The following is a 24211-nucleotide window of genomic DNA, read 5'->3' on the forward strand; positions in this document are numbered from 1 at the left end:
GCATCTAAAAACTTGGAAAGAAGGTGCCACCAAATGCCTGGCATAAATTATGAGAAATCTGAAATGAAATTTAAGACTTTCAGAATTAAGGCATCCACATTTTTCTAATGTTTATTTTTGGTTTTCAGTCCCAAGTTTCTAAGAGTGTGGATCAAATTTGTGTGTCTTTATGACTGGCGAAACCCTGGCATCCAATTTCAAAACAGCCAGTGGCTTGCAAACATTGTTGGAGATGTTTCCTGCCGTTCTGTTTGTCTTAAGGTTACTGTTGCTGTGATGAAACACTGTGACCAAAGCAACTTGGGGGAGGAAAGGGTTTATCTGGCTTACACTTCCACATCTTAGTCCATCATTGAAAGAGGTCAGGACAGGAACTCAAGCAGGGCTGGAACCTGGAGGCAGGAAATGACGCAGAGGCCATGGAGTGATGATGCTGCCTATGGGCTTCCTCTTCATGCATTGTTCGGCCTGCTGTTAAAAATATTTTTCAGGACCATCAGCCCTGGGACGGCACTCTCCATAGTGGGCTGGGTCCTCCCCAATCAATCAGTAAATAAGAAGATGCTCTACGGGCTTTTCTATAGCCCTATAAAACTGTTATGTTATTTATACTTTAAAATATTTATATACTTGTTTGGTGTGTGTGTGTGTGGTTTGAATACAGGTCTTCTCCATCTCTATCTTTTTGCTTTAAAATGTTAACATTTAAAAACTTCGCAATCACTTTGGAACTAGTGATAAAACCTGCCCCTCCAGTCATTTCACAAACAAGGCAATAAACCTTTTATATGAAATAACCTCCTGAAACAGTCAGAGTAGGATTCCACCCACAGAAGGGAAGGGTGTATGTTTTCACAAGCCTTATTATCCTGCCTAAGGCTGCGCTTCTATACAACTTTGAGGATAAGCACGTGGGCCCCAGAGCCTTTCTGGTTGGTGTGCAGGTTCCCGCACTCTTCTCCAGCAGCAATGGTTTAACTGAATACTAAAAAGTGGGCTTAATAATATTTTCTTCAAGGAGTAAAGATATCACTTAAATTATGCCCTTTGGCATGTAAAAGATGGCTGAAAATGGTTTCTTTTTTTTTTTTTTTCCAATTCCCTACTACAAATGTGAATTTCCTAACAATGTTCTATGAAATTCTTGGGGACGGGGTGGGGAGGGGATAAGTATGTGAAGTGAATCCTTGCATCCCTAGGGAACGGGTTTTGTTTCACTGTGCTTCTGTATCTGTGAAGACCACAAGCCTCACTGGTGAGGGAGGCCCAAGCCTTAATTATGCAGATTGCTTGTTTGCTAAATTTAAACATAGTTGGCTGTAAAAATAAATTGAATAGAACATGTCTACTCTCGGCGTTGGACGAGGTGCCCATGGCTGATAGCACCAGGGTTCTTCCAGTGATGAGCGGGTACACTAAGTGCTTCCAGTTAGCAAGCAAAATATCTTGAGTTCAATAAATTATCTTTGGCTAAAACTCCTCTGTGCTGGGAGAATAACCAACCAGCCACTCTTGGCCTTTCCTTTTGCCGTTCATCTTTAGTCTGAGATGTTTATAGCACACTGCTGTGTTTCCTGGCTCCACACCCCTATGTAGATAAAGTGAGTGCTCTCCACCCTATGAGCACAACCTCCACCCTGTCCCTTATGTTGAATACAACATTGTGAACTCAAGCAACCAATGAAACCTGTACAGGTTGAAAAGGACTTTGGGGAGAGTGGTGGTGGTGGTGTGTGTGTGTGTGTGTGTGTGTGTGTGTGTGTGTGTGTGCATGTCTGTCTTAACAAATTAATCCAATTGCCTGGGGATGCAGGAGATAAAGATAGATTCTTTTAATTCCCATGGTCAGAGGGGATGACGTGGAGGAGATGCTAGTGACATGAGTGGTTGCCTTGTCTGTATTTTTAAGTGATTTCTGAGTTGGGGAGACGCTTCAGTGGATGAGACACCCCTCCTGCAGGCTCTGACCTGCGTCCCTAGTGTCTATATGAAAGCTAGACACTGCAGTATAATTTTCGAACCCCAGTGCTTCTTGGCAGACACAGGAGAATCCCACTGACTCCTTGGCCAATAGCTGGGCTAAGTTTGATGATCCGTCAGTTTAGTTATGGTCCCTAAAGTCAAGAATTGGGGGTGTGGCTCAGAGGCAGTGTCAGAGATCTAGGATGTTTAAGGTCCTGGCTTCATTCCTAGTACCAAAATAAAGAAAGGAAGAAGAAGACAGCGCCTGATATTGACCTCTGGTTTCCACATGTATGTATGCTTGAATGAACATGTATACACACACTTACTCTCTCTCCCACTCATACTTAATGCACACACACACTCATTTTCTCTCTCTCTCACATACACACAAATCTTTCAAGAACTTTCCAGCCCTTTGGCACCAGCAGTCTACTGCTGCTAATTTGGAGTTAAGATGAGGAGACACCAAAATTAATTTTAGAATAATAAGATCACACATCTATAAAGGGCTTGCCCTCATCATGCAAAGCCCCTTCATCCACCTGAGTTCCTTGGATCCGAATATGGTATGTTAGGAAGGGACAGTGGCATAATTGGCTTCTTTTTAGAGATTGCTGTTTAAGGTCAGGAAGGAAAGTTCTTAGTGCGGCCACAGCCAAGGCCCATTCTTTTTCGTGCCTGTCTCAGCATTTCCCCTCCCCAACCCCCACACACTTGGCTACACACATCCATAGGAATACAGTGAAACAACCTTTAAGCCTTCAGTTTCTCGTGTGTTTTTATTTAGCCTAGTTAGATACTCTCAGTTTCTAGGTAGAGTCTACGCAGCACGGGAACAAGCGCAGTAAGAGTGTTCTGAAGACTCCGTTAGCCAAACTAACCCAACGCCGCCTTTTGAATTGAATTAATTACCGTGTCCCATATAACCTGTGCCCAGCATTAGTAGGTCCTGCGGCTTTCCTTCTGTTTTGCAGCGAGAATTGTTATAATTGCTTTATAAACTGTTACTTGTTACATTACAGGCTTATTTTTGTGTCTCATGTTTAGGATCTGGAGGAGAAAGGAAACATTATTATGCCTGTGCTCCTTTGGGACTCTTTGGAACTTGCACAGTGACATCATCTGGGGCTTAGTCTGGTGAGTTGTATTTTGTTGTTTCTGTTAGTTAATCATTATACGGACATAACATCGTAGCGTGTGTTACAGGCTCCGTAGATGGACAGGTAAAAAGCGATGTCCGTGTATTATTTCAATTGTGTGCGACACAGTTGCATGAGATTCTAATGACTGCAATTGAGATTTGATAGGAGCGTGTTCAATTTATTTGAAATGTTTGATGCCTTGATGTGTTTTTCTTTTCCCGAGTTTCCTGTAACACATGGGACTTATCAGGGAATAGCATTTCAGAATCGATGATGAAGTAGTTGTTCAAATCTGAGGGATAGTATAATAAAAATATTACTTCCAAAGCTGCTGAAGTAATTCACAAAAGGTTCTGGTTACGTATTGCCATAAATACAGTGGCTGAAGTTCATGTAGCTGTCATTTGTTGCCTATGTGGCCGTCCATTGTCTTCTCATACTATGAATTGATACTTACAAGTATGCAGTACTTTGTTATCTTTCAGTTGTCCCCCCTCTTCCTCCATGCCTCTGTCTATGCTCACATAGCTGTTTGTGTGGCTTCAAGTCTTTGATGGGAGGAATAATTAAAAATTGCTTTGTAGCTCTTTAGCGTTTTCAGGGCCATATTAATGGGAGTGGCTGCTCTTTAAATCCTGTAATCTCTGGCTTTAACTGACTTAGAGGTCCTTGTCTTCAGGGGAAGCCATTTTCATAATCAGCCATCTCCGAATGGTCAGTCAACTGGAGAATGACTTAAAAGGATATGGGGGAGAATGCTAATAGTAAATAGATGTATCATATCTAAGTCATTTAACGCACATTAACGATTTTGTTTTTCATTTCGTGTTGATTTGTGTGAGGGCATGGATTTGTGTGTGTGAGTGCCTTCAGAGGCCAGAAGAGTGCATTGAATCTTCTGGAGCTGGAGTTAGAGGTGGTTGTGTGCCAACATGGATGCTGGGAACAAACTTGGGTCCTCTGCTACAGCTGTGCCTGCTTTTAACTTGCTGAGACATCTCTCCAGCTGATGCACTTTAAAAAGCCTGAAAATGCCACTAAAATATCTAGATTTTAGGAATAGAGGTGGTTTAGAAACTGACAGTACACTTGAAAGAATACAGCTGGGACGCTAACCCACCCAACTCAAGTAAACTAGAAGAGATGAACAGGTGGCCACAGCATGTATGCACATTTTGCATGGCTCTCTGTATCTGTCGGTGTGCGTGTAAGTCTACGTTCATAATATGTTTATGTGCGTGCTATATTTCTTAATAAGGTAGGATTCTAGAAGAGCTACAAAGGCTGAAGTGATCCAGTTTGAGAGATGTGTGATCATTGCAGGTGATCCTGCACCTACAGGATAACCATTGAGTTTCCATTCAACTCTGAGACTGTTGCCAAGAAATTATGTTTTGGAGAATGGTGTAAAGCTTGCTAGTAGTATATTACCAAACCCTCTCACTTTTGATGTCAGGTTTATGGAAGGATAACTTGGACATGATAACATTTATTTGAGTGTAGTTTGAAGAGTGTCCTTGTTTTGTAGGATGTTCCCTCTCTGCTCCTAACTTTAACCTGTTGTGGGTTAGTTTCTGCCCTCACTAGTTTGCATTTTCCAGAATGCCATACAAATGAAATCATTGTATTTAGCTTTTCTGTCAACTTCCTTCACTTGTTGCCTTCTGACTTTATGCTGTTTATTGCTGAATGCTGTTACGCTGTATGCATGCCTTACTTGGTATTGGGACTCTTGCCAAGTTTTGATCATTATGAATGATACTGTTATGAATATTCATGTTCACGTCTTGGTGTGAACATTTCTTCTCCCATTGTTTCGGCTCATGCTTAAGAGTCGGGTAGTTGGTTTATCTAGTAGGCATTTCTTCAGCTCTGTCAGCACTGTTGCTCAGCGTACCCCTAAGTATCTAACAGAGCGAAGTGCATTCACCTGAACTCAAATCTCATTACGCATAGATTTGTTTCATTTTGTATTCAATGTTAGCAAATGTTGTTAGTAGATGTTTTCAACCTTAAGTGGATTAGAGCGAGTAAATTTGAGAGCCTTCAGGACAGTGACTGTAAGAGACAAATTACGTCTACCTGAGTGACTTAAAGAGGCAGGAATTAGAAGGCGCAGTCTGGCAAGCTTTGAAACCTTTATGCAGAGTAAAATTGCCTGACAGTTTTGTTGTTGTTCATTTGTTTTAAAGTTTTTTTTTTAAAGGATTGATTTATTTCTATTTTATGTGTTCGAGCGTCTTGTGCATGTCAGTAGGTATGCGTGCCTAGAGTTCTGAGGAAGTCATCTGGTTTCCTGGAAGCGGAGTTGAAGATGGTTGTGAGATGAGAACCCTGACTGTTCTCAGCTTCAAGGTGCTGGTCTGTCTCCTTCCTACAGTAAACATCAGGCAGGCAGACTCCATGTCAGGGTCCCTCTTGAAAAGGAGTTTGCTAGCCTGTTAACAAACGTTTTGTGTATTTAAGATGGTTCCATCTACTTTGTCTTGTAGACTGATACACGCGTTGCTAAACACAGCGAGGCATGCATGTGAAGCAGTCTTTTCTTCACTGAGGTGATTTATTTTTATTTTTTATTTTTTCTGTTCATTCTAACTTAGAAAAAATTTCCAGGAAAAGAAAACAAAAACTTTTTGAAGGAAAGTAATTGAGAGGCTTGGGAAATGGTGTCAGGGAAGCGCTTGTTGCACAAACATGAGGACCTGAGTCCAGTCCCACATTTGTGATCTTGCTTTGGGAGGGCAGAGGCAGGTAAGAGCTGGGCCTCCTTATCTGTTCATCCTCACTGACCTCGGGAGTGCCAGGGTTATGGGAGTCTGTAAAAACCAACCAACCAATAAAACAAAACAAAACCCCGGAGGGAGTTGGCTCTTAGAAACAACACCAACACCATAGATTCGCCCTCTTGGTTTTTACATGCATGAGTATACATTTATATGCACATTCTACATGTGAATAAAGCTCTCTACTCCCCTTCCCTGTCTTACACACACACACACACACACACACACACACACTCATATATTTTGTATAGCATTTGTGAAAAACAGCTATTTTCTGAGCTGGTGTAAGGAGCAAGGGCATAGCCGGGCGGTGGTGGCGCAGGCCTTTAATCCCAGCACTTGGGAGGCAGAGGCAGGCGGATTTCTGAGTTTGAGACCAGCCTCGTCTACAGAGTGAGTTCCAGGACAGCCAGGGCTACACAGAAACCCTGTCTCGAAAAAAACAAAAAGGAAAACAAAACAAAAAACCCCAAAGACAAGAAGATAAGGCATTTGTGCTATATCTTCAAAATGTTACTCTAGTTTATTTTTGCCAACTGTTTAGGAGCTAAGACTTCTTGGAGAGTGTTAGAACTGCACACATTGTAAACAGGCTGTGGTCTCCCGACAGCTCCTGCTGGTGCATAAAGAATCCCCAGTCCCCTGCGCATTGGTTGGAGTTGTACTGTGCTTTAGTCTCAGCCAGGACTCACGTTAGGGTGAAACCTGCTGAACCCACTAACTTCAGAATGTCCACTCTCCATATTTCTCTAGGATATAGAAACATTTTTACTATTTGTTGAAGGAAATTGGATACTTTGTTTATAACCTGTACATGATACATCTCTTAGATGTGAACATCTGAACATCTCAGAGTTAAGGTCAAGAATGGAAGCCATGGCTGCGCTGTCTTTCCCCTTTCTATCTATCTTTGGAAAAGGCAAACACATTGTCCTTTGGGCTCACATTCTTCCTTCTTCAGCAGTACCTATTTATGTGCAATGAGAATCGAAACAGGACACTCTCCTGCTGAATGTCTAGATTGCACTTTATAGAAGTATTTACATTAGCTTTGGGTTATATAAAATAGTGCATTCTCTTTGTAGAGAAAATGGGAACATTTTATATAAAGCTTCGTTGGCTGTTGCTAAAAAAAAAAAATTACAAAACATATGTTCTTTGACTCAGCATTTTAGTTTTAGAATTTCTTGCAAAACTAGTTTTTATCTGTCTTTGTCTCTCCTTGTCTCTGTCTGCCTGCCTGCCTGCCCCCCTTCTCTCTTTGTGTGTGAGTGTGTGTACATATAAATAAAGACTCTCATATTAGTGAGTATAGGGAATATACTTAAAGGAGAATATACTTAAATATTAATAAGGGCTTGCTCTGTGTATAGCATTGGTAGGAAGCGAAAGAATTTTTTTCGCTTTAAGAGAATCTAAGTATGAATTACTTGAATGTGGATTATTTTTTACAGGTTTCAAAAATAATAAGACGATCAACTAATAATGGAAGTAGGCTGTTGAAGAGTGGAAAGGGTTAGGAAGTGCCTGGTTGGGGAAAGAGGTTACAGAAATGTGTGTGGGCTCTGGCTAGCTCCTGGACGTAATGGGGATGCTGCTGCTTCATGTCTGCGGCATGGGTGGGCGGTGAGCCTTTCCCCTCCGAGTAGCCATCAGTAGAGCTGGCTGTGTCCACACCCAGCTTATCCTTTGGAAATACTCTGGCTTTTCTCTCCAAGAGTCGTATGTTGTGCCCAAACTCCACTAGACCCTTACTTTTTTATTTACTTTGGTGAAGAATATTTCTGGTAATCTAATACCAGTGTTTAGGACCGGGAGGAGAAAGGTGTGTTAAGAGCGGCCAGTGAAGCAGATCAGTGTCTTAATTGGTTGCAAGAGTCCAACCATAGAATACTATGTCCTTTGACAGCTCAGCTAAAGCTTTAGGAAGTCAGCAAGTTTCAAGGGTGTGGTGTGCTAATGATACATGAATATACATAATAGGGAAGGGAGGGAACCAGTGAATTCTCTTGAGGTGGACTGCAGCCCTGGGGCAAAGGGATTCTTGGTAAAGCAGCTGTGAAATCCCACAGTCCTTTGCAGGGCTCAAACAGGAGGTGAGGCACTTAGCTACTTTGAGACTGGTGATATCTGTACCCAAAGATTCGAAGGCTCCTCTTCTTAGATAGTATTACAGAGCTGAGGAATACTATCAGTGCTGTACTGAATTCACATTGTGTATGTTATTGTCTCCGCCTCCTGCTTAGTATCAGCCAAAATTTACAATTTTACACTAGTCAGTTGTGAAAATGCATGATTTGTGTTAGCTGACCTAGGATCATGTAGTTGAACGATTGTTTCACGTATTTCAGGAGACATAGTCATACCCACAAACATTACCGGATCTTTGCTGTTTTAATCTGTTTGAGAAGATCTTTACTCGACATATACAATTTTGTGTTTCTAGTTTAAAAACAGTTTTAAAAGTGTTATGTTGACTTTTCTACAAGTTGACTTTTTTAGTTTTATCTCTGTATATGTGTGTGCATGTTTATATATGTACAGGTACATGATCATGTCTGTGTGTGGTCGAGTGCATGTGTGCTTGAGTGTGTGTATGCATGTGTGTAGGTGTGTGTGCATGTGTACATGTATGTGTGTAGATGTGTGTGTAGGTTTGTGTGTGTGCATGTGTATGTAGGTATGTGTGTATATGTACATGTATGTGTGTAGGTGTGTGTATGTGTGTGCGTGTGTGTGCCTGTGTAGGTGTGTGGGGGACAGAAGACATCTTCAGGTTTGGTTCCTCAGGCACTGTCTACCTCCCTGCTTTTGATTCAGAGTGGGTGTGGTAGATCTGAACTCAGGTCTTGGTTCTTGTACTTTGCCTACTGTTCTGTCTCCCTACCCCCTGTGGCTGACTTCTTCACTTGCTGTTTATGATGTCCGCAGGAGCGGTGTTCTTTACATACATGTGCGATGATGCTCACGAGAATAGCTGTGATCCTATCTCAACCTTAGGCTGTTTGAAAATAGGGCCGTTTTAGAATATGAGGCAGAGTGCTGAGTCATGGATAGGCCTGCTGTGCTCACAGCGTGTCCATGGCAGAGTGCTTATGGGAAAGCTTCATGACTGTGCTCGGACACGTTAGCCATCTCCAGTTATAGTCATGGTGCTGACTTTTCGGTTCGAGGCTTTTTAAATAGGAAACTTGGAGGCTGGAGTGTAGGTCAGTTCTCTAGTATTCATGAGGCCCTGAATTCAGTCAGCATCCACAAACAACATGAAAACTACTTCCTGTGGAAGAATTCGTGTCTAAGGTGTGCCGTCGGGTGTGCTGCACCCAGTGTCTTCAGCTCAGCTTACACTGTCTGTGTGTGTTATGTGTGTGTGTGTGCATTGTGTATGTGTGTGAGTGTGTATATGCATTGTGTGGGGGGGGGCAGTGACTTAGACACTGATCATTCTTTGGTGTCAGTTTTTTTTAAGAGTGGAATTCTGGAACTTGAAAAACATCCAGGCCTTTCCTTCAGTTGGGACAGTCATCTTTAACAAAGGATCGGAGGAAATCGACTCCATTATTTCTACAGAGTTTGCCTAGCATTTAAACTCATTCAAGAAATTGTCAGGAGCTCGGCAGTGCAGAGCGTTTCCCTTCTGAGCACACTGCAGACTGGGAGCAGCACTGGCCCATTTGTCCTTGTATCTGAGGCTCACCCTTCGGTGTTTTCTCCCTGAAGCCCGGCTCTAGGCTGCTCTTGTAGACCTGCACGGTAAACGTTCATCAGAGGAACAGGTACAAGAAAAGGCTCTCGCATGGGCACCCCAATGGAGGAGTTAGGGGGAGGACTAAAGGAGCTGAAGAGGTTTGCAACCCCATAGGAAGAACAACAATATCAACCAACCAAACTCCCCAGGGCTCCCAGGGACTAAACCACCAACCAAGGAGTACACATGGAGGGACTCATGGCTTCAGTCGCATATGTAGCAGAGGATGGCCTTATCTGGCATCAGTGGGAGGAGAGGCCCTTGGTTCTGTGAAGGCTTGATGTCCCAGTGTAGGGGAATGCTAGGGCGGTGAGGTGGGAGTGGGTGGCTTGGTGGGGGAGCACCCTCCTAGAAACAGGAGGGGTGGGAGATGGGATAAGGGATGGAATGGGGGTGGGGTGGGGAATAGCATTTGAAATGTAAACAAATAAAATAACCAATAAAAGGAGAAAGAAAAAGGCTCCAGAGATCTCCATGTTAAGAAACACAAGTTAGCTGTCACCTTGATTCTCTTATTTGCGGAGGGGAAGAGAAGGGTGCCTGGGAAACAGACAAAGGTATGTGCAGACAGTCCGGGCGCGGTACAGGGTAAAGAGCCTCTCGCGTGGGAGCCTGGGAGCCTGTCGGTGAGACCACGCCTCATACCGGCAGTACTGGTACGAACCGTAAGCAGTTAGTGAGAGCCCTGCTTTGTCACGTGTTCTTTTTCCTAGGCAGTCGTTCTACCACAGAGATGGAGGAAGCCAGCCAAAGAGCTGTTCTGAGCGTACACTCACTGATAGTCGCTTGGGGTAAAAGTACTGATGCACGAATGCTAATGAGTGCAGACTTTGTATCTAACTACACACACAAAGTGTGTGCTTTCTGCCTGCTTAGCAGCTTTCCCCCGCTCAAGGCAAAGCAGATGACCTTCAGCACTGTGTGTATGGACTGTCACCCTGTTCAGAATGTGTAGGGTCTGAACCGTGGGCGCTAAGCCACTTACGAACAAACCAGGTATATGTGTGCGTGCGTGCGTGCGTGCGTGCGTGCGTGCGTGCGTGCGTGTGTGTGTGTGTGTGTGTGTGTGTGTGTGTGTCTTTTCCTCCTTGGCCCTGGCCTTTCAGGGTGAAGTATCGGATTGAATTGCTACCTGCAGCTACCTGTCAGGTTGTGAAGGTTGAAGGCCTCTCCAAGGTTACGGAGTTAGTGACCAAAGCCAGGTGCCTTTGCTGCTTGGCTGAGGACCAAAGTTCGCTTAGCATAACTCTGTATGGATCTGTGAGGTTCATGAGCTGAGGTGTCCAACAGGTCTCGACCTATTGGCGCTTACTCTTTGCATCCTGTCAGCAGAGAAGTGAGTTTTGTCCTAGGATAGTAACAGAGTCCAACAGAACCAGTTACTCTCGATCCAGAAAGCCAAGAGCATGGTCTAAAGCTTGCGGTAAGCTGAGGCCCCTGTATACACGCTGACCTTGACTCTGCTGCCCTCCTGGGATAAGGACAGGTGGCCTCTGTGCCTCCTAGTCTCCTAACCAAGGAAAGAAGGGATGAACTTCACAGACTTTCTGCTTCATTTGGCTTTGGTTTTCCGGTTGCCCGAAATTGAAGTGAATCCTGAAACCTTAGGAAAGTAGCTCCTTATTTTATAAAAGTACTCTTGAGAATTGTGTGATGGAATAAACTTCCTCACGAAATTTCTCATATTAAACTCAGTTACTTGACACTTTGATTAGCATTCTCGGAGACTTCCTTAAAAAAAAAAAAAGAAAGAAATTCAACTAAAATTGAACTTTCTCAGAAGACATTATCTCTGTTTTCTCTATTATGTTGTTTCCCAAAATTTGTATTATGTGCTGTTTTCTAGGAACCTAGCCATTTTTCATGACACTGGGTGTCATTAGGTTTTCAAAACTACATAAAGTGATAATTGCAGTGAACAATCCTATTATTCATTGTGAATCATTCCTTTTATGAAACTGTTCAAGACTGTCTCAGGCATTGTAAAATAAAATAACTGTGTGCTTCTGATGTTTTATGATTAAATAGTCATATAAAATGGCATTTGGTATTCTACATGTATTTTGAAAAATTCGTCTATTTATATTTTATGCATATGGGTGTTTAGCCTACATGTGTTTGTGCAGCGTGAGTGTGCAGTGCCTTCACAGGCCACAAGAGGGCAGTGGATCATCCGGAGGACTTCAGTTGGTTGGTAGCTGCTGTGTGGGTGCTGGGAACCAAACTTGGGTCTGCTGCAAGAGCGGCAGCTGCCTTTGCCTTCTGAGCCATCTCTCCAGGTTCATGTACATATGCTTAGTAGGAGGTTTAGGGTTAGCTTTTTAACTCCAGAGTGATTTTCTTTCATTCATTGGAGATTTCAGAAGATGAACCTTTTGCAAGGTTTCCTTCTCTCCGAAATGCTCAGCCATAGTGTCCGGATAGTTACGAGATAAACCGATCAGTCAGTGAATTGTACAGTAGTCCTCGCTCACAGTTGCAGAACACTGCAGGTGTGAAGGGCGGAGTATTTATATATCTAAGTTAAAGGAGAGGAAATTGAATTTTCAAGTCAAATCATTTTGAAACTGTTTTGTGAAAACCTGTGTGCTTACATGTGTTTGCCTACTGTTGGGATTCGTCCTGATTTTCTAAGCATACCAAGGAGTAAACTGCTGCTTGAATGGAGTGTGACATGGAGAAGTACCCCCTTCTCATTTCTTCCATCTGACCATCTCCGTAAAGCGTCCGATGCTCATTGAGTTGCCTGTGAGTCCCTGAGCACAGAATGGCGGTGCTCATTTCTTGCCTGCTCTGATAGGTCTCGTAGACAGAGGCAGGAGTCTGTGTGTTGTACAGTGTCTGTCTTCCAGACAGTGTTGTTCAAGTTCTGTGTGTTCTAACAGGATCGGGCTTGGCCCAGAGCTGTGTGTGATGTCTTCTAATCTGAGTTTGTTTCCTTTCAGGCGAGTGCAGCCTGGTGCCTAAGATGGAAGTAGATATAAATGGGGAGTCCAGAAGTACCCTGACCACCCTGCCCTTGCCTGTGGCTGAGGGGAGCTCTCCAGGAAAAACAGAGGCAGAGAAACCCCGCTGCTCTAGCACACCGTGCTCGCCCATGCGTCGGACTGTGTCTGGTTATCAGATCCTCCACATGGACTCTAACTATTTGGTTGGCTTCACCACTGGTGAGGAACTCCTGAAGTTAGCCCAGAAGTGCACAGGAGGGGAGGACAGCAAGGGAGAAGCCATGCCTCCCTTGCGCGCTAAACAGCTGGACACAGGACTTGCGCGTTCCTCTCGACTGTATAAAACTAGAAGTCGGTACTATCAGCCATATGAGATCCCAGCGGTTAATGGCAGGAGGCGAAGGCGGATGCCCAGCTCAGGAGACAAGTGTACCAAATCCTTACCTTACGAACCTTATAAGGCCCTCCATGGGCCCTTGCCTCTATGTCTTCTTAAAGGTAAGAGGGCTCACTCCAAATCCCTGGACTACCTCAATCTAGATAAAATGAACATCAAGGAGCCAGCCGACACAGAAGTGCTACAGTACCAGCTTCAACACCTGACCCTCCGAGGGGACCGAGTGTTTGCTAGAAACAATACATGAGTGACTCGCGCAAAGTTTAAACCACTTTAGGTCAGCCTGTACTGGGCTAGAGAAAAATCTACTGTACTCTGTACATGATCCTTTACATTAGAGATGGTTATATCAGCTAAATGTTCCTGGAACATAAAAATTGTTTGGATCAAGTTTTGGCTACAGGAATGAAATCACAGGTACTTGGGGCGGGGCGGGGGGATATCATTCTAGAGCACGCAACTGCAAAGAAAACCGAATGTTGACTGTTAGTTTGCATAGCTTTCTAGCTAGGAAAAGGCTTTGGTGCAGTAATTTCACCTTTATGATTCTGACACCCAAATTGGGAATGTTACCTGCTTGGTTGTTGCTAACTTGGTATGATTCATTAGAAATTTATATCGAAGTACTCAGTGCTTCTTGGATCTCTGTATTTTACTATAAAATGTATGTAATGATTTGTCTTAATGGAATTTAAAGCTTGAACACAGCTGAACTGGACCACTTTTTATTTTTAAATATTGAGTTTAAATATTTTATAACTGGTTTTGCACTGAAAACAATTAACATTTCAGATAATTAAGAGAATAATCTTTCTTCACTTGCCTCAATAGTGACATTGAGCGATGGATTTTTTTTTTTTTTTTAATTTCCGCATGGAAAGTTACTGATCTTTATGGCTGTAAAATATTCCTTTCTAGCATTATTAAAGTGTGTCTTAATAAAATTAAAATTGGGATACAAAGTATTTATTTTACGATGGGTAGCGGGTGGGGCGCTTTTCAGAGTGTTTCCAATACGAAGTTTTCCTCAGTTGGAAACAAGTCCTTAGTGCTCATTATCAACTTAAATTCCACATGGGACTTGACGGGGAGGACTCTCCGCACTGGGTTGTCAGCCTACTACTGCTTGCATCTTTACTTCTTGTGAGTGACTAGAGCTCCAGCAGAGGAGTGCCTGAGTTTGCCTCTCAAATGCTTTAAACTAAGTATGAAGTGATGCCACTCAGCCCAGGGTTGGCTCTTTCCAGGCTCCGTTCTCTGCAGCGTGGCACTCATCAAAATTTCAGTTTCAGGATTAGCGCAGGAGCCCAATGTGCTCCTATAGTTTTAATGGGCTAATCCTGGATTACCTAACAGTTTGTGTCTATCACACTGGTTTAATTTTGTTGCTAAAGAAATAATTCCTTGCCTTTAGTAACAGAAGCAGCTCAACTATTCTTGACCATAAATGTATGTAACTTTCCTTTTGTAAACATTTCTATTTCTTTCACTCAGTCTTAAAGGTGCAATTTATTACTGATTTGGCATTTCTGGCTATATAGAACTACATATCTTATGTTTCCTTTGGGGGCACTGTGAGTTTCTTAGGGGATAACAGACTTGCTTATAAAAATAAGAACAACTTTCTAGTTGATGGATGGGCCATTCCTGGAACAATCATGATTTTTTTCCCCTCTGTCCAGAATGAATGGCAAACTTTACTTAGAGCAGAATAACTCTTAGAAACCCCAGGAACTCTTACTAGAGAGGCATCCATGCTGGTAACAGAGGGCTTTGGAGATGCCTGCTCCCAGCTTACTGAACCGATCAGAGATTTCCGTGGCTGGAAGGTTTCTGCTATTGTCTACTTTAAAGTAAACTGCACCTTTGTAACATATTGTATTGATGAATGATCACTAAGAATAACTATATCTATACAGTCATTAGTTTGACAAGTAATAGAATCCTGTCAAATGCCAAAGAGTTGGGATTTTTACATTTAATGATTAAACACCGTTATTTATTGATGATTTACCCTCTGGAGCTGTATTATTTCTAACTGAAATAAAAGGGTGATGTAAACGTACCTTGTTTTTGTGGTGCTTTAAATCAAACAGACCATCACTAGGCTAGCTAAGGATTCCACCCAAGGGGCTAGAGAGATGGTTCCGCTGGTAAAAGGCAGTTGCCTGACCACCTGAGTTTGATTCCCAGGATGCCCGCGGTAGAAGGGCAGAACCAACTGCTATACGTTTTCCACCAACAACCACATCTGTGGCATGGCACACATGTGTGTACATGTACACTTGTTAACACACACAGGTAAATATGTGTATGAATGGATTCCACACAGGTATTTATTTTAAGGCCCTGGTCTTGGCAAATAGAGACATTGTCTCTTCCAGATGAAGGGTGTGCTCCTTGCTGTGGTAAGGATCTTCTCACTGATACAGTACACGCCTGGGAGACCTGGGAGACTGTCCTCCATGCCTATATTTCTTTCTTTTTTTCTTTCCTTTCCTTTTCTTTCTTTTTTTTTTTTTTTGAGACAGGGTTTCTCTGTGTAGCCCTGGCTATCCTGGAACTCACTCTGTAGATAAGGTTGACCTCAAACTCAGAAATCTGCCTGCCTCTGCCTCCCAAGTGCTGGGATTAAAAGTGTGCACCACCACTGTCTGGCTGTGCCTACGTTTCTTAAGCCAGATAAAAATATATCACTTTTTAAATTTTTCGTTTTTGTCTTCAGCAAAAATGAACGGTGTCAAATGTTTGATCTGACATAGTTGCTATGATTTGTAATGTAGCCTTAGATGACTTAAGAACCGGTTTCCTAGATACAAAACATGGACGTTCTAGGCCAGCCATTTTCAGAGAATGGTGTTCCTATGGTAGGAGTGTGTCACCCGAGGAGGGGAGGAAGTCTGAGGGAGAAGAGGTTTCATTAAAATGAGTTTACAGCCTTACTGCGTGGGTGTCTGCAGGGCTTTGCAGCTCAGTTTACGGCCTTACGGCCGTGGGTGTCTACAGGGCTGCTCCTGTCAGCACCCAGGGAGGAGGAGAGGGTGGCGAATGTGGAAACCCCATGGTTTGAGAGCCCCCGATCCTTTGGACTACTATGTAACGGAGAGTCTGTTCCAGGCACATCCAAGAGAGTCCTTTTCTCCCTGTGTTTTAATGCTTGTCCGTGGGCTGCAGTGTCTCTTTCTTTTACCTCAGATTTACTTAATGGACTCAGCATTTTTATTTTAGGAAACTTCTGGAAGTGCCTGAAGTTTAACTTTTTCAGGCAGATTGAGTTCTCACCAAGGAAGGAGAATGTCTTAAATCCTGAGAAAAGCAGCCTCGTTTTACTTATTTTTGTTCCGTCCTAATGTACTTTTGTCTTGGAAAGGCTTTTATTCCATTACAGTGGCTGTGATTTCTGTAACGATGCTTTTAAACGGTCCCGTCCTAAGTGGTTTGTTCTCAGAGCAAGGACAAGAGGCTGTCAACGGTTCAGAAGTGGTCCACGTGCTCTCAGGGAGATGGGTGAGGACAGGGGGAAGGTTGTAAGCTACCACAGTGCAGATTACAGCAAGGGTCAAGCCAGTCATGTGGCCTTTCTAAACAGTGCTTTTTGATTAGGGAGATGGTAGTTGATGTGGAAGATTGCTTTGGAAAGATAATAAAATGTGACCACAAAGCTGGACATGGCAAACTGTCAATACTGAATAGTGATTCTTTCTTGGCACTACCATTCTCTAGGTAAGAATTCTGAAATGGACTTCTTTGATGTGTGAATGTTTGTTTGTTTGTTTGTTTTTGGTTTTCGAGACAGAGTTTCTCCATGTAGCCCTAGCTGTCCTGGAACTCACTCTGTAGACCAGGCTGGCCTCGAACTCAGAAATCCTCCTGCCTCTGCCTCCCAAGCGCTGGGATTAAAGGTATGAAGCTTTTTTTTCCCTAGCTGAGAACACTAGAAACAACTAAAAGAAGAATGGATTTGCATTTGTTTCTTCTTTCATGTGCTAAGTTCACAGAGCTCTGCTCTGGCTCTGTGCAATGCGTGCGCACTTGTGTGCGCTCATGTGCACGCGTGTTTGTATCCACAATGAGTTTGTGTTTTGCCACTATAAAGTTACTTTGTAGAAGGTTTTCTAGAACGGTTTTGGAGAGAAGTCTGGCTGCTGTGTTTGATGCCCAAGTCTCTAGGCAAGTACAAGCGAAGAAGGAAACAGAAGCTGGGGTGGAGGAGGGAGCTGAGGCAGTGGGTGGGGTCCTACTTGCTCCTGGCTGGCCCACTCTGGATGAAGAGCTTTGAACTCCTTGCTGGTATGGAAAAATTGGCAGCACTTTAAAAGTCCTGTCGGCTGCTCTTGAAAGGATTCTTGCTGTGTTGTGTGCTGGTGAAGGGATGGGGATGTGGGTTCCATGTTGGGCTCTGACCTCACTCATCAGGAGGGAGATGCTTCGCTCTCCTACTGAGTAAATGTCACTCATGGAAATAGATATTTAGAAGTCTTTGACTCTTCTGTCTCTGTCCAGAGCTTCAAGAAGGGATTGTAGGCATCGGGAAATGTGTGAACTTCCTGAACTTCAGGTTTCATGAGGTTGGAGACGGAGTGGCAAACACTGAGCATGCTGACCTCGGGCCCCTCCCTGATGCATGTGGCAGACAGGGGGGTGCTCCTGAGCAGTCTTTCCTACAATCCAGATGTGGTCTCATCAGTTCTTAGGCCAGTCATTGGGCAGCTGTGACCTTTGACCAGCGTGAGGCAGAACATGTTTTCTCACACTTCCGATAGATCGAACGAGGAGGAACAATAGCAGCGAGGAGGCAGAGTCCACTCTGAACCTCAGAATCTCAAATGAAGAGCAAAGATGGATGTTGTCACCATCAACATGGGCTCTGGGGCCAGAAGAGCATAAGACAGTGATTGTCAACCTGTGGGTCCAGGCCCCTTTGGGGGTTGCATATGGTGTACTTGCACTGTGGTTCATAGCAGTAGCAAAATTAGTTCTGAAGTGGCAACAAAATAGTCTTATGGTTTGAGGTCCCTTCACATGAGGAACTGTCTTAAAGGGTCAAAGCATTATGGAGGTTAAGAATCACTGGTTTAAGGCCTGCCTGTAACCGGGACAGGTGGTTAAGGCCTAGGACAATGAATACAAACTTAGTGTTTATGGAATGGGCAGCAGTCTAAGATAGGAGGACTTGAGCTTCCTGGGAGTGAAATCTGAGAAAGACTTCTTACTAATTTTTTTCTTCTCCTTGATGTAGTGATCTTGTTGGGTGTGTTCTTACTGCTGATCTGGGTAAAAGTTGAAATGTAAAGATACTTTTTTTCTCAGAAGAGCCTTCATAGGAAAATCTAGGGAGATTTAAAAAAAAAAATAGAGGAAGGCAGAAATCTTAGTAATTGACATTTCTATGTCAAGGTATGGCAAACAGTTCCAGCGCCGCCTCTTGTCTGGCTGCAGTCCTGTGGTAAGGTGAACTGACCTACTTTCTAGAAGGGCACAGGAGGAAGGGAGTTGAACTGAAATTTTCAAGCTGGGCATTGAAGAGGCTAGAGCGATGAGAACATCATCTGAAAAGGAATATTTCACTTACTCTTTTTCTATTTTCTGCTCTTACCTTTACCCCAGCACAAAGTGGGATGAAAATAACCCAGAATGGTAACTTAATCATGTAAGGTCAGAACCCATACTGAAAAGCATTTTCCTGTAAAAACTCCCTAATATCTTCAAACGCTGACTTTAGAATACTGAGCCAGTTGGTACTGCTTGTATTTCAGTGTCTAATCATCTGTTAATATTTCCATAATCTTTCACATATATCTTAGTGTCTCATATAGTTCTGCTGCAGTTATAGGGAAATTTTTGCAAAGGATTAGGCCATCACAGGATTGAAGTACTGTTTACTTGCTGGGCATGTAAGGCTCTCTCTCTCTCTGTGGGTCAGAAGTACTCTCATTCACTTTACAGGAGAAATACATTTGCTGCTATGTCTTACACGACTGTGTAAGAGCAGTGTGTGCTTGGGCAGGTTCTTAAAGTGAAATGATACTGCTTGTGGTTGTTTTTAAGTTATATGAATTCTTTGACTTAAAATGTATATGTATATGTATGTATGAGTGTGTATATATATACATGTGTGTGTATATGTATATACATATTTGCACACATTTGTGTGCATATATGCATGTATATCTATGTATGTGTATATATGTATGAGTGTATATATGTACATATATATGCATGTGTGTATATGTGTGTATATATGTGTATATATATTTGTGCATATGTGTATATGCATATATGTGTAGACATATGTGTGTATATGTGTGTGTGTATATGTATGTGTATAATGTGTGTGTGTATTTGTACATGAATACTACATTCAAACCATTTCTATCACTCAGCTCCTCCCATGTCTCCTCCATTTCTGTTGAGGTTTTTTTTCTTTTTCTTTGTTTCTTTTTTCCCCTAGAGACTTTATGACTAGGTTAGAAAACAAGTCTCTTAAAGCCTGCTTTCCCTTCCCAGGGCCAGGTGACTATAGAAACCGTTGGAAGTACTGCATACGGTCATGGCTCTTACTCTGCAGAGTGGGAGTGCGGGAGAGCGGCTTCTCTGGAGAGCTGATGAGAGATGAGAGAAGGATGCTCTGTATGTGCACACAAGCAGTTACATAATGCACTGGGGGTTGCAAACAGAGCTCTGTTGTGTGTGTGTGCCTATCTGTATGTATGTATGTATGTATGTATGTATGTATGTATGTATGTATATGTGTATTTTGTTTTTGTTTTTGTTTTTTTACTTGGAATCTCTACACTGAGTCTGGAATTAAAAAGGAGTTCTCCAGGGATTCTAGGGAGCTAGATGAGGATGCCCCAGGACAGAATGATGCCAAGGTGGGAGGGGGGCTCATCTATCCCACTTTCTCCAGTGTCTTCATCAGTCTGGACAGCCTGATGAAGTGCTCTGCAGGTCCCTAGAACCCCAGGAAAGAAGTTAGGCTGGCATTACCATCGACATGTGACTCACATCTTCTAGTGGAAAGTTCAGCAGTAAGCTTTCTGATATTTTAAATTGCTACCTCTAGTGCTCTGTCAGCACTCTTCTCATCTGGCATCCTTTGTCTACAAGCAGGTAAGTGGCCTCTCTCTCATCTGTTGTGGCTCTTGGTGGTCTGGAGCTGGCAAACTGGCCCTGGAAGATGGATTTGAGCCCTGGTACTCTACTGCAGCACTGGCCTGTGGGAAGACTGGGGACGAACTCAGCTTACTTGTAGCATTGAATAGAACGCTCCACCGTGACAGTGCCAATGCATGCGTTCTAGTTTTGTGTGTTTTGTTTTTCTTACATTGGGAATTCAATCTAGCCTGCAGCCAAGCTCAGAGAATCATCTCTGCCACTAAGAGGTATCTGGATCCTCAATGGTTTCCTTTAAACACAGAGGCTACTGGAGCCGGACAGATGGCTTAGCAGTTAAGAACACTGCCTGCTTTTTCAAAGGACCCACTTTCAATTCCCGACGCTCACATGGCATCCAAAAAATGTCTAACTCCAGTTCTAAGGAATCCAGTGTCCTCCTCCGGTCCTGTTGGGCACCGGGCATGTACGTGGTACACTTACATGTGTGCAGGGGAAACAGCCATGCACATAACATTTAAAACAGTTAAAAATAGAATAATCAATTATGTTCTGTAAGGGTGAGCTGGAAACTTTCCAGATGACCCCCATAGGACGAGCCTCCCCTTAAGACTCCTTTGACCCCTATGATTATTCCCAGAATTCCCTCCTGTGACCTCTTTCTAGGATTTAGGATTGAGAAGGATTATTTGCTAAGGGTGGAGGAGGGAGCAGGTGAGATGCCCGAAGGTGTTTTGGGTATTTTCATCAAAGGTAAATTTGAAAGGCCACCAGCTTACTTCTTAGCTTCTCATTGCCTTAAGGGCTCAACTACAAACAAAACAAAGCAAAGCAAAAGCAGTGAAGGAGCTGTGAAGCCTGCATCTTGCACTCTGGCTAAAATCACACTGACTTTTGCTTTGGAGGAGAAAAACTACTCCCAACCTGGCTGGATATGCTTTTGTGTGAGATGGCCAGTTGGCCTGACCTTTAACTTCTTTGCAAAGTGTGGAAAATAACTTCTAATTTACAGCGCTTGTTAGAATTCGTTATAACGTTCGGACTATAATGCCCGCTCCAGAACAGTTGAGTAAGCGGCAGCCATCGGGCCGAAGGAAAAGGACAGGACTCCTGAAGGGGGGGACTTGTTCTCAGTTCCCCTCTCTGCAGCTACTTTAACATAATTAGTAATCACTGCATTTAAAACTTACACATGTAGATGCAATGTGAACATGTGGTGTCCCTTACTCCCAGTTAATGAACTAAAGTCGGATTTTCTGTACAGGTAACCTCGTGTGTGCAGAGATAGGTCTCTAGGGGATGGGAGGAGAGTATTAGAGCCAATTATGAGAAGGTTTTATTTTATTACCTAAGGTGTTTATTTGTGCTATACATTGTGGTGGTTTGCTATTATAGTAGCAGTAAATATAGAAAATATAAATGTAGCCGGGCAGTGGTGGCGCACACCTTTGGTCCCAGCACATGGGAGGCAGAGGCAGAGGCAGGCGGATTTCTGAGTTCGAGGCCAGCCTTGTCTACAGAGTGAGTTCCAGGACAGCCAAGGCTATACAGAGAAACCCTGTCTCAATAAATAAATAAATAAATAAATAAATAAATAAATAAATAAATAAATAAGAAAAGATAAATGTAAACAACATTGATAGGATACAATTAAAACATCTTAAAAGTTCAGGTGACCATTAGAGTTTGGCTAACACTGATGTAAGTGACCTTTTATGACATATTTGGGGTGCTTTATTGTGAAAATTCCCTCTTACTGAGTCTGGCTTAGAACCCTGGAGTTGGATTTAAAGGGACCTAAAATGTAAGTTGTTCGAGATATGACCATCTTTCGGATGTTTTATGAGCAGTTTAAAAAGTCCTTATTCATGTTTTCCTGGTAATCTCCTGTCGGGTTCCATAGCCCCCGAGAGACAGCTGTGTGTTCTTCATGCAGTCAGGGCAAAAGGAAGGCCGGGCCAGAGTCCTGTGCCTCCCCCGGACCTCTGTAACTCCTGCCTGTGGAGTGTCTCTGAGCTCTCTCTCTCCTGCCTGAGGAAACTCCTGCCTGTGGAGCATCTCTGAGCTCTCTCTCTCCTGCCTGAGGAAACTCCTGCCTGTGGGGCCTCCCGGACCTCTGTAACTCCTGCCTGTGGAGTGTCTCTGAGCTCTCTCTCTCCTGCCTGAGGATTTCTGGACTGGAAAGAAACCACTTGCTGAAATTCCAGCTCGTAGACTGTGCTGTTTGTTCCGCGAATGAGCTGTGTTTGCTTGACAGAGTTCTAGTGGCGTCTGTTAAAAATATGGCAAGTCTACTTTGCAGAGCTTTCCACTCTGGGGTGTGCAGTTATTTTAAGCACGCCATCCTGAATCATTTCAGCTTGGCTTTTTGGGTTTTGTTTTGCTTTTTTTTGTTTTTTGTTTTTTTGTTTTTGTTTTGTTTTGTTTTTGTTTTTCCTGGAACATTAGCACAGTTCCTATTTGTGGACCTATGGCCCCAGTACAGAATTTGTTTCTATTGAGTTAGGGACTCTTGCAGGGACACTTATGATCCTGGTGAATACTAAACTGTGCTGTACTTCTTGTGGGCAGGGGCAGCAAAACCAGAGGCGTTTCTGGTCACCGCACTGTCAAGCATTTGATGCTTAAAAAGCTAACCCACATGAAGGACTTTAAGTAAATGTCTAGCCAGGCGGTGGTGGCGCACGCCTTTAATTCCAGCACTTGGGAGGCAGAGGCAGGCGAATTTCTGAGTTCGAGGCCAGCCTTCTCTACAGAGTGAGTTCCAGGACAGCCAGGGCTATACAGAAAAACCCTGTCTCAAAAATCAAAAAAAAAAAAAAAAAAAAAAAAAAAAAAAAAAAAAAAAAAAAAAAAAAAAAAAAAGAACAAAAAAGAAAATGTCGAGCATTAGCTTCCTCCTGGACATCTTTCACATTTCTGCCCTTGCCTCTTCCTGAGACACAGTGAATCTAAATACTCTAGATCCAGGCAGGTCCTCACGCACAGTGCATTAGGTTATGGGGGGCTTGGGGAGCTGCCTCCTGGGAAGTCGGCGGTGTTTCTTTAGCACCAGCCTGCCCACCTGGTACGAGGTAACTTTCGGCATTATTTGCCGTGGTTAGCTTTGGTCCTTAGCTGCAGCTAACGCGCTTTGGCAGTTATATGGCGCTGGGGAAAGGGATCCATCCGCATCATTTCCTGCTCTCCCTAGGAAGCTTCCTGTCTTTCGCTCTGTGCACGGTGACTTCTGGGTTCATAGCTTACGTTACCGACATCTCTCAGGAGATTGTTCTTGTCCCCTCAGTGAGTCCAGGTTTCGTGCGGTTTAGTTTGTTCTGCTTTTAGAGGTGTTTTTGCTTGCTTTGCATACATTTAGACTTCAGAGAGTAAGTTTTTTTAGGATGTTTATTGTAGTTTTCTAGATCTACTAATGATGTCCTTGCTATCTATCCACTCTATGGGCTGGCATTGACAGCCGCCATCCACTCAGTCACAGAGAAACACATTAACTGTTCTCATTTCTCTTCTCACTCCAAAGACAGCCCTTAGTGGGGGGGTGCTTTAGATTTGCGTGGCTTCTGAAACAAACCTAAATTTCGTTTTTATATACCCCTTCTTTCATAAGCCTCAAAACGATATTAATCCTTTGTGATGTATCTGAAAGATGAACAGACAGCAAAAAAAAAAAAAAAAAAATCGACATTTATCTGGTGGCAGATCAAAGAGGCAAAGTGCCCGTTTGGCTTAACACTGAGGTCTTTATGTCTGTGAGTGCCAGCTTTAATGAACGCAAAGATTAAAAGTTGCCGTGGAGGAGGACTTGGCGTGTGATTGGGCCTTTTGTTTGTTTGTTTGTTTGGATTATAGAAATTTCCATAGGACATTTGTACCCGAAAGCTTTTCCATGAACCATTCCATTCACAGGACTGCATCTGTGCAGTAAGCATTTATAACAACCTTTTATGCTGTTGCCCACCCCATCTTACGCTACCAGGCTTCACTCCATGCTATGCAGTAGGCCCTGGCCTCTTCACAGAATTTGTACTTAGCACCCCGGGGGGAGCTGGGTTTCCTGAAGGCTTGCCGGCGGTAGCATGGGGGCGGGGGAGGGGGAGATAGCTGTGTTTCCC

At 43.3% G+C, this 24211-nt stretch overlaps 1 protein-coding gene across 4 annotated transcripts in view; it reads left to right on the top strand.

Moving 5' to 3' along the window:
- CUNH5orf30 (chromosome unknown C5orf30 homolog) overlaps nucleotides 1–15048 on the top strand; it is a 19196-nt gene extending 4148 nt beyond the window's left edge. For all 4 annotated transcript variants that reach the window (XM_031368570.1, XM_031368573.1, XM_031368571.1 and 1 more), the window contains exons 2-3: nucleotides 3013–3102; nucleotides 12584–15048. In XM_031368570.1, the coding sequence (XP_031224430.1) occupies nucleotides 12607–13230 (624 nt within the window). In that variant the 5' untranslated portion in view covers nucleotides 3013–3102; nucleotides 12584–12606 and the 3' untranslated portion in view covers nucleotides 13231–15048. The remainder of the gene's footprint in view (nucleotides 1–3012; nucleotides 3103–12583) is intronic.
- The last annotated feature ends 9163 nt before the right edge of the window (nucleotides 15049–24211 follow it).

This window comes from Mastomys coucha, unplaced genomic scaffold, assembly GCF_008632895.1.
Source record: "Mastomys coucha isolate ucsf_1 unplaced genomic scaffold, UCSF_Mcou_1 pScaffold14, whole genome shotgun sequence".
NCBI lineage: Eukaryota > Metazoa > Chordata > Mammalia > Rodentia > Muridae > Mastomys > Mastomys coucha.